This window comes from Tiliqua scincoides, chromosome 5 (genome assembly GCF_035046505.1).
Source record: "Tiliqua scincoides isolate rTilSci1 chromosome 5, rTilSci1.hap2, whole genome shotgun sequence".
Lineage (NCBI taxonomy): Eukaryota > Metazoa > Chordata > Lepidosauria > Squamata > Scincidae > Tiliqua > Tiliqua scincoides.
Window position 1 is genome coordinate 1,164,078 of NC_089825.1, and position 16,547 is coordinate 1,180,624.

The following is a 16,547-nucleotide window of genomic DNA, read 5'->3' on the forward strand; positions in this document are numbered from 1 at the left end:
GGAGGGGGGGTGGAGCACCCATTCTGGCAGGGAGCCTCAGTGCGGGGGGCAAGTGGCCCCTCCCTTCGGAGCCATTCCCGGCGCGGGGAGCAAAACAGAGCTGGATGGCTCCGTTTTGCTCCCCCTGCTGGGAATGGCTCCAAAGGGAGGGGCCGCTTGCCCGCTCCCTGCCAGACTGGGTGCTCGCCCCCCTCCAGCTACACCACCGCCTGGATGAACCTAATAATGCAGATTACAGTTGATCACAAGTTGTACGTGAATGGCCATGATTCAAAAAAAGCACACACAAGTGTAGGCTGCATCAACAGAACCATAGATTCCAAGTCATGAAAATAAATAATCCCCCATTATTCTAGTTGGATTTCAATGGAGGAATCGTGTTCAGCTCTGGTGCCACACTCTCTAAACGATGTAGACCAACTGGAAAGGTTTCAGAAGGTGGTAACAACAAACCCAAAGATCTAGAAAACAAGTCCTATGAGGAATGCCTGAAGGAATTGGGTAAGCCATGATGGCACTCTTCATGAAAAATTGTAACACAGAAGAGGGTAAAGACTTGCTTTCCTCTGTCCAGTGTAGCTGGTGGAATTTTTGTATTCCTTTCTATTGCACTGGGCCCTCACATTATGGACAATGCGCATATTGTCTACCCTTTCCCATATAATCCCCTATCCGGTGTGCCATAACGCAACGTCAACCCCACAAAGCACCCTCATATCCTCAGAAACAAAACATAGAAGCAAAACAATAAAAGTCCCATGACAATCTGCTCAATAAGTGCCAACTCCCTCAAGCAGCTTTCAACTTTGCCAGAGGTCCCTCTGAGATCACAAGCTGAGCAGGGCCAGTTCCAGGCAAATGTTATGGTTGCTGCTGCTAATAGTATTAATAATAAATACATCCATAAATCCATCCATTTGGGTCCACTTGTGTCATTTACAGGACTCCAGCTAGTCTTGATGAGGACAGCCATGGTAGTTTACATAAGAACATAAGAACATAAGAACAGTTTATTGTCTTATCCACCCCTTATAGGTAAAAGTCCAATCTTTTCATCAAAAAGGGTTGCACGCATTGAGGAAAGCTGAGTCCTCACCTACTCCCCCAAGTCGTACTCCCTTTGCTCCATCACTTTGGGCATTTTTCTTCTCAGCCTGGCTAATTTCCAGGATGAAAGCTGGTCTGGCAAAAATATGCGTGGAGCAACAGTGTGTGGGTAGGTAAGTCAGGAGAAGTGCTGAGATCCCCCCACACAGGCATACAAACTTTTCTTTATAAAAGCTATGCTCCCCCTTCAGATATGACTATGACAGGCATGTGAAGAATGAATGTGGCTGCTGCTGGCGCATCTCATTTGATCCTCAGTCAACCAACCCCAGATGCATTTCATATTTTAAAAGATGAAGGGCAAAAAAGAAAATATATTACCAGATATCAGACGCTGTTAATACTGGTGACTGAGAGACAATTTCTGGTGAGACAAACTCGGGAGACCCATATCTGCAGTACTGGGGCTCAGTTGGGTTTATCTTTTGAGCGAAGCCAAAATCACAGATCTTAATCTCATCTCTGTCATCATAAACCATCAAGATATTTGAGGGCTGTCAAAGCAGAAAAAGTGAAGATGTATGTAAAGAGTCAGGGACTTAGGATACCTTAAGTTAGTGAGAACACCCTCCCAGGTAGTAGCAACCCATACCAGGAGACTAAGATCAGGGACAGGAGACGTGTCTTCCAGGAAGCACCCACACTCTGATGAAGCCTTACTCAAGCTTTAGCCCTTAGCTTGGTGGGGCGCCACCCTGTTTAAGTCCGGTGTCTGCTTGTATGCAGATGACCCTGATGACCCTGCCCACAGCCAGCAACTCTGAAGAATCAACAGGTTGGATAAGCTGGTCTTCACAACAGGTGATGTGACCCCTGCAATTATTGGGTGGTATCTCAGAACATGGTGGGGAGGGGCCAAACAGAAGTAGCAACAACTTTTCTCTCCCTTTTAGGCCAAGGAAGAATGTAGTATTTCAGGAGATCCGAAGGTCTTAGCAGCATCCCAGAAACATGGGGCAATAGGAGGTGGAGACCCTTACTCCCCAATAAAGCCCTTTACCCTCTATGATCTTTCTCGTCTCTCCCCAGCCTTCCAGGTACTTGACTGTACCTGTAGCTTTCACTTGTTCTGGAAGGGAGATATCAGTTCAAACTTCACAACAGGGCTTGCAAAAACCATCAGTGATCATTTAGTACAGGGGTGCCCAAACCCCGGCCCTGGGGCCACTTGCGGCCCTCGAGGCCTCTCAGTGCAGCCCTCAGGGAGCCCCCAGTCTCCAATGAGCCTCTGGCCCTCCAGAGATTTGTTGGAGCCCACACTGGCCGGACGCAACTGCTCTCAGCATGAGGGCGACTGTTTGACCTCTCGTGTGAGCTGTGGGATGAGGGCTCCCTCCACTGCTTCATGTCTGTGATGCAGCAGAGGCAGCAAAGGAAAGGCCAGCCTTGCTTTGTGCAAGGCCTTTTATAGGCCTTGAGCTATTGCAAGACCTTCATTCATTCATATAAGTTCATCTTTAATATATTCATTTATGTAAATTTATTCAAATTTTAAATGTAAATTAATTCTTTTTTCCCCCGCCCCCGACACAGTGTCAGAGAGATGATGCAGCCCTCCTGCCAAAAACTTTGGACACCCCTATTTTAGTAGGATGCTATTATACAGGTAGTCCTTGATTTATGGACATTCTGACTTGAGGAAAGCCATGTCAGCACTTTCACACGGGTGCAGTCTATCAGGATTTGTGCTTTTGCACCTGAACGGAGGTGCTGAGCTGGCGAGAACTGGCTAGATGACTGCATCACTACTTTTGTGCATGCACAGTCTGAACAGTCTTGTGTTTTCAGGCAGATGCTACAGCATTGTTCAGACTTATGCTGGTTCTGACTTCTAGACAAATGTCTGGAACAGAATCAGGACATAGGTTGAGGACTACCTACATATAGTCAAAAATATAGCCAGGACAATGATGCCTCACAAAAGATACCATGAAATACTTCCTGCACTTTGCACATGCTCCATCAATCATGGACAGATGAACTAATGAGAAAAGGAGCCCAAGTTGGATGGGAGTTCATAAAGAAGCAGTTGCTGTGAGAAGGAAACTCCAGTGAGAAGGAACAAGGGGAGACAGCTCAAACAGTCCGAATGGCTGCACAAACAGCTTAAGGTGAATTGAAGATTTTTAAAAAAGAATATGTACAGGAAATGGAAGGTAGAAGAGATTGCCAAGGACAAGTACAGACATGCAGCTCAGACTCAGAGAGGAATGCTAGAGTGTGCAAGGAGTGTCAGTTTGAGCCGAGGCTGCCCAGAGATGCAACGGGCAAGAAAAGGGGGCTTTTAAGGTACGCTCAAAGAAGGAACAAAATGGTGGGACTGTTGCTTAGCAAGGACGATGAATTGTTAGCATCCATCTTCTCCCAAAAGCGGGGGGGGGGGGATCATGCAAACATTTATGCTGGCTCATTAAGGGGGAAATGTTTGCAGTAGAGTAAATGGGAATGGGGTATGCAGAACAGGATTGACAGGGAGCTGGTTAAAAACTACTAACTTATCTAATTGATTTCAAGACATTCGGACTGGATGAACTACAGATTACTAAAAGAACTAGCTGATGTACTCTCAGAATGTCTGTTGTATCTTTGAGAAGTTCTGGAAGATGGGGGAGATGTCTCAAGACTGGAGATGGTCGAATATTGTCCTGATCTTCAAAAAAAGGGGGGGGGGAGGGCTTGGGAAATTACAGACCTGTCTGTCTGACTTCAGTACCAAGAAAGATACGAGAACAAATTATAAAACAGTCAGTCTTCACACATCTGACTATCAGTGCAGTGATTACCAGAAGCCAATATGGATTTGTCAAAAATAAGTCTTGCCAGACAAATCTCATCTCCCCTTTGGATCAGTTTACTAGCTCAGTGGATGGTGGGAATGCTGGGATGTAATTTATCTTGATTTCAGTAAAACAGACAGCAAGGCTCCCCATGACATCTTGATTAACAAGCTAGTAATTTATGGACTTGACAACACAACTTGGTTGGACAATTGCACATAGAGAGTGCCCATCAAAGGCTCCTTTGGATCCTTTGGATCAAAGGCGATCCCCAGGATTACACTGCTGCCAGAGGGAGGGTGGTTTTCACCTTATCTTAGTGACTTCTGGTCTGGGGGGGCATGCAGGGAGCCCTTCAGATGCCTCTGCAGGGCTCCCCAAGCCTTGAAAACTGTAAAAAGAAAAGTCGCTTGAAAGCACTTCCGGTTTTTTTCATTACAGAGGCTTGGGGAGCCCTTCAGAGACAACTGTGTTGCTGCCATAGCCCCTCCCCTGCACAAACAGTGCTCCCAACTCCCTTGCAGGAGTTTGGGAAGCACTTCTCTATGCTGGTCAGACTCCATCTAGAGCATTGTGTCCAATTCTGGGCCCTACACTTTAAGAAAGAGGAAGCCAAACTGGGGTAGGTTCAAAGAAGGTCAATGAGGATGATCAGATGTCTAGAAAACAAGTTCTAAGAGGAAAGATTGAGGGAACTTGGTATGTTTGGCCTGGAGAGGAGGAAGAGGGTGCAGGACAGCACTCCTCAGACACCTGAAGGGCTGCCACGTGGTGGATGGCTAAAGGTTTTTCTTTGCTGCACCAGAGGGTAGAACTAGATCTAATGAGCTTGAGTGACAAGAAGGGAGATTCTGGTTGAACATCAGGAAGAAATTCTTAACAGCAGTTCATCACTGGAACCAAGGGAATTGGTTCTCTCCCATGCTGGAAGTCTTCAGGCAGAGGCTTGAAAAGAGCCTTTTGGGGATCCTCTAGAGCATGGAATACTAGAGTCTAGAGAAATTTTCCTGCTTCAAGCAAGGGGTTGGTCTAGATGGCCTTGACGTTGCCTTCCATGTGTCTATGATTCTGTGAATTCACAATTCACAATTTTTGGGAAGAAAATTGAACATCTTTAAAGCTTACCTTAATGTCCAAGTGAAGTATCTGGTTATTGTGGAGATATCCAATCCCTTCTAAAAGTTGTTTGATATATAGCTTGACCTAAAAATGACCAAAAAAATATTCTCAATGAATTTGTTTAGGTGCTACCACATTGCAAAGTGTATTTCTGATCTCAGAGGTATTATAAACAGGGCAAAGTTCTGTCTCCCTCAATCCCACACCAAAAAAAGTAAAGAGAAAAGATCACCTCTGCTTCAGTCACCACATTCTTCTTGAACAAGTGGTCCAAGAGCTCTTCATTGGAGCATCTAATGCATTAAGGAACACAGAGTTCTTTTTTTGTGTGAAGCAGCATCAGTCCAGGACATTGGGATACCTCCAAAGGTTGCAGCTGCCTGTGATCTGGTAAGATGCAAGGAGAAGAGGCCACTCTGGGAAGCAGGTACAGGAGTTCAGGTTTTAAGCCTCCCACTGAGCGTACCTCATTATCCTGGATTGCCCACTGAACCTGCTTCCCTCAGCCATCTCCTTTGGAGGGCAAGGGCCACCCCATGTGACTGCTGGGGATGTTGGGGAGGCTGGCCTGCTTTGGCAGAGAAACTGTGTTTGGAGTGTAAGAAACCTGTTCTTGCCATTTCCAGTCCAGCACTCTGGACTCAGGGATATTTGGCAATTCTTATCTGCCTTTTGCCAAGAAACCACCATGGCCTTTTGACTCACAGAACATGTCTATAAAGCACCTTCTTATAAATTAAATTGAAAAAATCTTCTAAGAAACAAACCAGTCAGTTCCATCCCTTTTGGCCGGGCTGCACAATAGTATCAGTTCTGTGCTGACCCAATCTACAAACAACACAAAGCTATTAGAAAAAGGATACAGTTCCAAGATAAGGATTAAGGTTTTCCGAGTTTCAAACTGATCCAGGAGCTGGGTGATCCTGTCATGGGACAGCGTGACGAGAATATCCCTCTCCTGATAGGCTCGATCCCTGATTTTGCTTCGCAGGGGGATGAATTTGGCTGCATAGGGCACCCGGTTGTCTTTGTGGACAACTCTCTTGACAAAGCCAAAGGAACCCCTGGGAAGAATTTTTAAAATACACAAGTTTAAGAAGTGATTGATTAAAATGTTCAATGCACTACAGAACAAAACAAAAACTTCCCTGTTCAAAAAATTCCCAAGCTTCAGCACAACAGAAATTATGACTGTGGTGGAAAATGAGATGGAAAGAAGGCTTTTACCTCCCTATTTCCTGCTTAACCTCATAGAAGGAATGTAGTTTTCTTCTTGAGCTCTGTTTCTTTGCTTCTTGGCTCTTCTTGTCTAAATCAGTCAAACAACAACAAAGTAAAATTCTAGGCCTCTTTGCATGATCCTGTTCTTGCCCCATAAATGCACCTGTGTCTCCCCTTCCGCGCACATTCTAGGTAGCTGCCATCACAATAGCTCTTGTGCATGCATGCATGTGTGTGCGTGTCAAAAAGAGAAACATATCGAAAGCATTACCTTCTTGCACCACTAGTTCAGCTTTGCATAAGACTTCTCCTTCTGTATTTTTAGCCATGCAGGTATAGACACCACCATCTTCTGGTCTAGTATTGTACAGAATCAGAGCGTATCTTGTGTCTTCACTGAACTGACGAACTGTTTTGCTATCTGTCAGCAAGGAAATACCCTAGAAGGATGAGAGTATGTAACTCAGTTGATCTGCAGAATGTTGTACAATAAATGCAATGAGACCAGCAAGTGGAGTGCCGTATTTAACATGTTCATGGCAAAGCTGTGTAAACAGCACTGACTACGTATGCCTCTCTGCGGTGCAGACATGGTAGCTTTAAATTTTTAAAACAAAGAGGTGCTGGGGACCAGTACAAGGTTACTGGGAGCTTGGCACCAGGTCCCACACTAGGCCTACCCAGGGCACCCCCACCTGCGCTGATGCCTCACTGAGCACTACCACTGCCCAAAGGACTGAGGGTTCAGGGGTCAGCCTGACTGAGTGGGTCCTTGTCTAGTGCCTGGTCTGGCCAATCTATCTGCGCCTCCACCCCTCTGGGGGTTCACTCCTGCCCCAAGGAAATTGACCCCTGGCATGGAAGCCCTTTACCCCCAAGTCACTGGTACATAAGAGCCACACATCTTGAATCTGCCCACCCACATTTACACCAAACATGGCTATGAGCAGACAGGCACACCTGCTCATAGGTTATTTCCTTTAGACTTCTGACAATCCAGAGCAGATCCTTGACACACAACAGCACTTCTAGCCAGGGCCTAGGAGAGGGGGGTAAAGGGTGTAATTTGTACCTGGGCCCAGGGTCAAAAGGGGGGCCCAGGAGCCAAAGGAGGGGGCCCAGAAATCTCCTGGGATCTGACATTTTTCTCTCTACTCAGATTTGTTGCCCGTACAGGATGCTGGGGACGTTACCATGACTGGGGATGCTGGGGACACTGCTGATGCCACCTGGGTGGGGAGACCTGGGCTCCAAAGACTTTTCCAGCTGTCTCTACCCTCCCCTCACCCTGCTTTGTCCCTCCCTGCCCTTATTCTGCTCACCCGTCACCACCCTCCCCTGCTCTGTTTCACCCCCCTTTGCAAAAGGGCCCCCCCAATTTTTTGTACCCCCTGATAAAATTCCTCTCAGAGGCCCTGCTTCTAGCACTCAGTTGGTTCAGATTAAGGCCTGGCTGTGATCCTCCAGCTTCCACTACACCTTCTTTGTGACTTTTGATGCTTAAAAATAGCCTGCTGTAAAATAGAAACCGTATCCTCAAGGCCGTTTTTCTCTCTACATTTGTGGAACAGCATTTTTTTCTACCCACAAACACATAAAGGAGACCACGTGGACCCTTCTCTTAAGAGCCATTCTTGCCCAACGTTTAATTTACCAGTCAGTATATTTATTCCTTTATTGAAACCCCTACAGGGGAATGTCTCCTACCTACCTTAAACCAGGCAACAATTGGCTGAGGGTTTCCCTCAATAATAGCATAAAACTTTGCAATCTCCCCGCATCGGACCTGCACATCCTCAATTGTCACCTGCATGTAGGGTGGGCCTGGGGAGACAAGAGCATCAGGTGGCCATGAAACACTGTCTGTTGTTTCCAGAAGAACCTTTAGAAAAGAATTGAACTGATGGAAGAAAATGAATTTGTGCTCAAATGTACTCTTCCCCAGGGAGCCTTTTCCAGGTTGTCTGTGACCCTAGACAGCAGGTGGAAAGAGAGACAAAGCCACAAACCCCTTTGCACCTGCTAAAGTCAGTTCCAAAGTGGAAGCCAGCTTGCTGTTCCCTTGGACACTGGTCTCTTCTGCATAACTTTTATCAGCTGCTCCACCTGCTAGTGCTTCCTGGGTGTTTCTCAAACATTGGAGCTCTGGCATCCCTTTTGAAAAGTCATTCTACTTTCTGGGATCTCCAACCAACATCAGCCACCTGCTCTACATATTGTCAACTGCCTTGCTTGTTGATGCCCAGGCAGAAAGACAATATACGTAGAAAAACAGCACTTGTCATTATTAAGACTATGTATCACTTTTCAGTCAAAAGGTGTTCACGTAGTAGTTTGCATAGTAAGTATACATAAGAACGTAAGAACAGCCCCGCTGGATCAGGCCATAGGCCCATCTAGTCCAGCTTCCTGTATCTCACAGCGGCCCACCAAATGCCCCAGGGAGCACGCCAGATAACAAGAGACCTGCATCCTGGTGCCCTCCCCTGCATCTGGCATTCTGACATGGCCCATTTCTAAAATCAGGAGGTTGTACATACACATCATGGCTTGTAACCTGTGATGTGATGTGACAAACAAGCATCCATCAGTAAAGATTCTCTGCTGGGGAAACCTGCATCTTGGCTTAGGAGGAAGGCTCCACTTGCCCCAGGGTCCTATCCCTCCCTCAAAGTTCATATCCCCTTGAAGTACTTCACCTCACAATTTAAAAGTCCCTGTCTTACACAGATGATTTTATGAGGCATGTGTAGCCCACAGGTTAGGGAACTATTGCAGTGCACTGATGGGTTTGGAGCAGGAGGTCCTGATGGCTTACTCAGGAACTCACAGGGTGACTCCAGACATGACTCTAGCTGTGGGGTGTGCAGCCACAGCACACTCACAGTGAACAAGGTTTTCAGAGTACATTTTTATGGCTGCAGCCTGACAAATCGCTGACAAAAGGAGGCCTTGCTCCACTCTCATTCCACAGACACCCCGCCAAGGCTTTTTCTCCTTATTGAGGCCTCTTCTTTTGCTCAATACACATGATAGTGAATGCATTCACTGAACACCTGGACCCCACAGAAAAAATGGTTGATGGCCAGATCAAAAGTCTCTGAACGCAGAGCTAAGAAACCAGGGCCCAGGAATGTCTCAAATGTTAAGTCCTGGAAACAAAACTTCATCCCAAATTTGTAGTTAAATGCTTGAGAAAATGATGTCAGCTTGACCCTGAGAAGGAATATAAAACAGATTGGCTTACTTGCTCCACTCCTCTCCATCGTTTTGTAGGCACGTGCATCCCCGATGACATCCATCCCATCACTCCTGAGCGATTCTGCTATATCCATGCCTTGGGGAGTTCTTAAGCATTAAATCAAGAGGAAAAGTCATAACACACCCAGAATTTATGAAAGACAATCATCACCTTCAAAGCAGCCCACAATACTATGGCTGGGAAAGTCTAACCTACTTTTGCGCAGCCCACAGGTATAAACATTTGACCCCTGTTGTGTATCTGCAATGTTGGGCAGAAAAGGTTGGATACGTGGAGTTGTATCCATTTAAAAGATTCCTTTCTACGTACTAACCCAATTTCACTGAAGTGATAGACAAAGGGTTAGCACCCTTAGCTGCCCTTTCTTCAATAGAATTTGTTCTAAAGGTATTCACATTTCAGTGTTTTCTCTCCCCTCCTAAATAGGTTGAAAGTGTGATTCTTTTCTATCAACCATCACAGAATGAATGAGAGGACTCTTTGATGTGAGAATCACAGATATTGGTAAATAAAATCACCACCAATTAAATGTGGATACTTAAAAATGTCATGCAAAACAACTAAAAAGGGGTAAATGAAAGTAACTTGAATGAGTAAGCAGACATTTTCACAAGGAAAAAAAATTGCCAATAAGATAATATTTTGACTTTGATAATAATCTTTGTGAAAAACCAAATAGTTTCAGCTCAAACCTCATTCATTCCTTTCCTCATACGCTCGTTCAACATCTCTGACCTGTTTATAAGCCCTAAAAGGAATAATAAATAAAACTACATCTTCAGAACAATATCTCGGGGTGGACCTCCTAAGTCTGAATCATTTCATAGTGCAGGCTGGAAAAGGAAACATTAAAAGGACCTGTGTTAAAGGACAAAACACACATCCTCGTCTGTACAAAGTCAACTAGCCCACCAAGGAAAGGCCAAGTAAGATGATTCCTCTGAACACACTACCTTTTCACAGGCTGGGAGTTTTTATATTTGAGAGCATTCAATTACATAGTTCCCTTCCCCCCAAAGTAGCACAGTCCTAGAAGGTCAGTGCCAGAAGGTTCCTCTGACCATGAAGATCAGGCTTTGTTTAAGCTCCCAGATCTGAAACGGGAACTGAACGATGGGATATTTCCATTGTAGGACATTCAATATTGAAGTTTCTGAATTGCATAAGGAGGTTACCTGGAAGTGGGAAGGGTCTGACCATCGTCTTGAACAGTCAAGTATTTCTGAGCTGTGCTTCGGCTGGACAATTTTTCAATTTTCTCTTGTAGTTCAGCTGGCAGCAAAAATAGAACCGGTCAGATGACTATGTGGGAATGATACAGAGAAAAAACAAGCTGCAGCACTAGCAACAATATCTACTTTGCTACCCCATTCTTTTTATTTTTTATTTTATTTTTTGGGAGATTGCCTAGATCCAGAGAAAGCCAAGGTTAAATATTTTGTTAAATAAGTTAAAACAAGTTAAATAAGTACAGTGCTGACCAACACCCCAGATGGGATCCTTCCAAACTGCAGTGGCACAATTTGGGGGAAAGGGACCGAGGCTGCTGTCTAACTCGTTCTTGTGGAGCTGTCTTATTGACATCAATGTACCGTCCGTAGTATCTGAACAGGATTGAATACCAACAAATGCATCTGAAAAAAAATTCCAGACTGGAGCATTACAGTAACTGCCTTTGGAAGGACTTGTGGTGAAAATCCCCAACATTCCCTTATTTCTTGGACCTTCTAATCACAGGATATGGGGGGCGACTCAGCATCCTGAAGGGGCTGCTGAGTAATTCAAAGGCAGGACAGCTGCCATCTTTGCTCTACCGCAGGGGTGCCCAAACCCCGGCCCTGGGGCCAAATGTGGCCCTCAAGGCCTCTCAATGCGGCCCTCAGGGATACTCCAGTCTCCAATGAGCCTCTGGCCCTCTGGAGATTCGTTGGAGACCGCACTGGCCCGACGCAACTGTTCTCAGCATGAGGGCAACTGTTTGACCTCTCAGGTGAGCTGTGGGACAAGGGCTCCCTCCACTGCTTGCTGTTTCACGTCTGTGATGTAGTAACAGCAGCAGCAAAGGAAAGGCCAGCCTTGCTTTGTGCAAGGCCTTTTATAGGCCTTGAGCTATTGCAAGACCTTCATTCATACATATAAGTTCATCCTTAATATATTCATTTATGTAAACTTATGTAAATGTATTCAAATGTTAAATGTAAATTAATTCTTCCCCCCCGGCCCCTGACACTGTGTCAGAGAGATGATGTGGCCCTCCTGCCAAAAACTTTGGACACCCCTGCTCTACCGTGTCACTGTTTATTGCTTCAGACATCTTCTTACTGATTCTTAAAGCCATCGTCCCCACTTACTGGTAATGAAAGAAGCTAGCAAATTGGACCATGAAGTCCACCTGATTCCAAGAGTGGCACATTCAAGTGATCCAGGTGACTTCAGTATCCAAAACCACAGGCCAAGCAGGGTCAATGTCCACAGGTCACAAACAACAAGGTTATGCGCCCTTTTGCACATTCATTCAGCCGGGAGCAACTGATGCTCCACCAAGGTTTGCCTGCACATTGGGGGCAAGACCAAGAACCTGGAACAGCTTTTGCACAGTCAGAAGGAGAGGGAAAGTGCCCAGGAGGTTCATCAGGTTTCTGTATTGGCAGTGGTAGTGCTCTGTATTTGCCACTCGGCAGTTTGACATGCAGTTCAAGGGGGGGGGGCATAGAAGGGGGAGGGAGTGGGGTGGGATTGGATGCTTACTGAAGCATTTGGTGGGCCACTGTGAGATATAGGAAGCTGGACTAGATGAGCTTTCGGCCTGATCCAGCAGGGCTCTTCTTATGTTCTTATTCTCTACGAGAGAGGCCCAATCAGAATACATTTGTTTGTTTCGGGGGGGGGGGGTGATCATACAGTGGTCATGTTGGCATCCTTAAGTCTCGGAAGACTCTGGTATCGCGCTCTGAATGGTGGTTCTGGAACAGAGTGTCCTCTCCAGTGCGCGAAGCCTGGGTAAAGTAGGTATGGAGGACAGGCTGTTTCCCAAGCAGCAAATCCCCCCTCTCCACGTCACTGAAATGGTCCGATGGAAAGGCAGAGGCCAATACGATTGGTTCCAGCGGCGTCGCAGGAGTTGCCAGAATGTGACTGTTCAGCCATGAACTGCCTCAGGGACTCCGGCTCCGGATTTTGCCTCGAGGTTGACTCCTGAAGCCTTTTCCATAACTGGATGTAGCCACAAGGCAGTGGAGGTTTGGGATCAGAGTTTTCCTTCTCTCAGATGAACTGCCTTCCCAGGCTGACGAGCCCCATCTACCCGGTGGCTGTTTAGTCACCTCTTACGACAAGTACAGCCAAACTGAGGGCCTATTCTTATCCCCAGCCCCCAGGGGTATGTACCATACAGGGGTACATCACTGTAAAGTCATTGCCTTCAATGGTGACTTTGCATTTGTGCAGGTGTGAGTGAGGGAAGAATAAGACCCACCACTTCATCAAAATCTGAGGATATTTGACGTGCCTTAAAAGAAAAATAAGAGTGGGCTTCATACTCAACAAGACATAAGCAACTCACACGTATGAAGTATTATTTTTGAACAGAAAAAGGCTCCTCAATACATAGAAATGCAGCTATAGATTGGCCAAAGGATGAACACTTGAGAAGTACATGGATCAGAGCTACATGATCAAAGAAAAGGCCATGAACAATGACAGAGTGCCTGATGACGGACATCAACATTGACAGCAGTTCAACACTTGGGTGGACACTGTGCACTATGGAGCGGTAAGAAGAAGAACTGGACTTCATTTAGGCTACCTGAGAATTCCAGGTGCAAGGTAGTGGCAAAAGGATGCAGGTGTCTTTTTGTCTTATGTGCTCTGGCATCTGGTGGGCCATTGTAAGATACAGGAAGCTGGACTAGATGGGCCTTTACCCTGATTCAGTGGGGTTTTTTTAATGTTCTTATGACAGGGCCAGCCTAATCCTATCTGGAGTTGGGACAGGCAGGCTGGCTGGCCTGTGCTGCATTCAGCGCAGGGTTGGGGCTGGGGGCGGTGCAACCCGGGGCAAAGGAAATTGCCTCCCCTTCTACGGGTAATGCGTCAGTGGACCAAATGGGGCTATTCAGATCTGTGCCACCAGATCCAAGCAGCCCAGCACTAGGCCGGGCTACTCGGGATGGGAGTTTGGATCTGGCCTAAGTACCAGATCCTGGCTCCCCCTCCCCCAAGTTGCCTAGTCCACCCACAGGCCCGTCTACCACCTGCTCTCCCCCCCGCCCCAGGATGCCTCTGCAACACCTCCCCCTGCCCTCCCCAGACCCCTGTGCCAGCAGCTCTCTGCCAGCGCACACTTACCCTCTGCCAGCACTGCTGGGCCCACATTTGGCGTCCAGAGTGCCCTGCATCGGCCTCCTGATTCACCCGCTGATGCGGAAGTGCCTTACGGTACTTTTGTGACACTGGGAGGCTGGCACAGGGCACTTGCACAAGTTTTTTTTTTTTTATTGTCACCTATAGGCTGAGTTAAGAGTTGTGCGATGGTTACGTTTCTCCAACATTTGACAGCAGAAAATAGGTAAATGTTTCTTTTGCACTTAAGGCTGAAATCCTACACACAGTTACTTGGCAGCAAACCCACTGAACTTACCTGGGACTTAATTCTGAGTAAACATCCACAGGGTCAGGCTGTGGCACCACAGGGCTACCATTTCCATGGATCACTTTCCATGCCCTTCTAAAGACTTTTAAACTTTAGAATACTGTATATACTTCTCTACAATCCAGAAACTGCATTTTTAAAAAAATGCAGTGCAAAAAAGAGCACATTTTTCATATAATGTTTCACTTCCCAAATAAAAACATGTCTCAGAACTTCAATATTAAATTTATGACAGCAAAATTAGACAGACCAATTCTCTGGTGAAGCAAACAATTCTACTGTGCCCCAAACAGGTACAGAGGCACGTGAGCGCCTGAACTGGGATTGAAAATTACAGGTCCAGCCTATTTATACACGGATTTTTTATACACAGATTTGACTCAACACGAATGGCCCCTGCAAATGAGAAAGAATGTGCTGATCCCTGGAGAAGGGGAAAAATGCATCCCTTTAAAATCAGTTTTAAAAACTGAACAGTCCTTTAACAACAGCCTCCTTAATGAGAGAGAGAGAGAGACAGAGAGAGAGAGAGAGAGAGAGAGAGAGAGAGGGCAGCAGGCTAACAATCCATCAATCCTTCTCTCTCCTGCAGACCCCTCCCTTCCCCCAGCATGTGAAAGAAAGGCGATGGTTTTGCACTGGTGAAGGGAGGGGCTGAGTGAAGTGCTGATGGATTGTCTTCTTAATGACTCTTATCTTAGAGTCAAAAGGTCAGCAAGGCTGTTTTTCAATCACTGGAGCAAAGAAACTTTGTTTTTTAATTTGATTTGCTATAGTGCTTTTTTTAAAATCTGAGTGAGTGCTTGGACCCACGCAAATAATTTGTTTCAACCTGTATTTCACAGGTTGAACACAGCAACTGTTACCCTGCACATGCCCGATCTTGTCTGATCTTGTCAGCTAAGCAGTGTCAGGCCTGGCTAGTACTTGGATGGGAGACCGCCTGGGAGTACCAGGTGCTGTAGGCTTATACCATAGTCTTTCGAGACTGAAGGTTGCCAACCATGAACACAGTGTATTGAACACACTGTCAATACTGCTCATGTGTAAGGCAAGGGAGCAGATCACAGACCAATCTCTTGTGGATGATCATGTGGGGGCGGCAGAGTTGTGGGAGTCAGGAGCACCCCTTTAATTTCCCCTGCTTGCCAAATTTTATGACTAGGGCATCGCTCCCTGCCTTGACCCCTTGGGATGCAAGCAAGACTCCTACGTCAAATAAAGTACATATGATTCATCAAATTACTTGTTCTTGCTGTATGACTATGCGGCAAGAACTTATGCTGCATGGCTGCATTGGCAGAGCAATCCTATGCATGTTTGCTTAGAAGAAAATTCCACTACGTTCACTGGGTCTTATTCTCAGGTAAATGCACATTGACTTATAGTCCAAGTGTGGTGCTGCCCACTGAATACTGGACATTTCTCTATTTCAAATCTGTTAATCTCTATTTCAAATCGCTGAACTGGATGTGTTTAACACACAAACAGGGTTGGGAAATATAAGAAAGGAACTTTGTAGTCCCAGCAACTGCCTGCAGGCTTCTTGAGCAACCACTTATTACTGGATCTCCTAATCCCATTTGGCTTCTAGATATGCAAAAGGAAGACAAAGATGATTAACAGTGTACTTTGTACATCCTCAAGGACAGAACAGCAGCCTAAAATAGCGGAGATGAGGGAAACAGGCTTATGGGGCAAAGTCTGTACTACTAAACACTATTCCTCATTTTATTTATTTTATGAAACCTGCTCCTGAAAATTGCACCAAAGACTCCTGCTGATGGAGCAGGAGGACAGTTGACTGGGACATTTGTCCTACATTTTCCATCAAGATGGGCCAACAAGATGTGCAGGTGCATGTGTGTGCATGAAATCTGCCCATCTGACACCAGAGGTGTCACGCTTGCAGTGGTTTGCAATATTCTGTCAACAGCTGTGAATAGCTTGCTGTGTCCTCTGAAGGCAAGTGAAATGTGCCTTTGGAAATACCACTGAATTCTAGAGAGTTGTCAACCAAATGGTGAGTTTGGTTAGATACTAAGCATGGCCGTGTAGGTGCACTGTGGCAAAAGCCCCACTTCTTTCCCTCTCATCCTGCTGCCTTCTTCTTTCTAGGCTCTTGCATCTGCCCACGAGTGACGGCTCCATCTCATAATGGGGGGAAGGTTAGGAATGGTAAATGGAAGGGCTTTGTCCCTCTGAGTCCACTACAAACGGAACCCAGAGCCCTCTGACTCCTTTGTGACAAGCCTGACATAAGATCTCTATAGCAACTGAGGTCACTTTCCCAAAATCGTCTTTATTCCTTACTATCCTTACAGCAGTGACGATGACAGCAAGGTTGGGTCAGATCAGGCGCTGGTCAAAGGCCAACATCCTAGGGCCCATCCTACCAGGCAGAGATACT

General features: G+C 46.1%; 1 protein-coding gene across 2 annotated transcripts in view; it reads right to left on the bottom strand.

Moving 5' to 3' along the window:
* Positions 1-16,547, bottom strand: part of OBSCN (obscurin, cytoskeletal calmodulin and titin-interacting RhoGEF) — a 210,209-nt gene that overhangs the window by 31,512 nt on the left and 162,150 nt on the right. Inside the window, exons 86-92 of one of the 2 annotated variants that reach the window (XM_066627017.1) lie at positions 7,936-8,048; positions 6,491-6,664; positions 6,231-6,304; positions 5,867-6,067; positions 5,236-5,296; positions 5,010-5,087; positions 1,429-1,601 (exon numbers count right to left, since the gene is read on the bottom strand). In XM_066627017.1, coding sequence (XP_066483114.1) covers positions 1,429-1,601; positions 5,010-5,087; positions 5,236-5,296; positions 5,867-6,067; positions 6,231-6,304; positions 6,491-6,664; positions 7,936-8,048 — 874 coding nt within the window. Of the gene's footprint in view, positions 1-1,428; positions 1,602-5,009; positions 5,088-5,235; positions 5,297-5,866; positions 6,068-6,230; positions 6,305-6,490; positions 6,665-7,935; positions 8,049-10,667; positions 10,759-16,547 lie in introns of those variants that run through there. The other variant, XM_066627014.1, reaches the window with a different exon arrangement.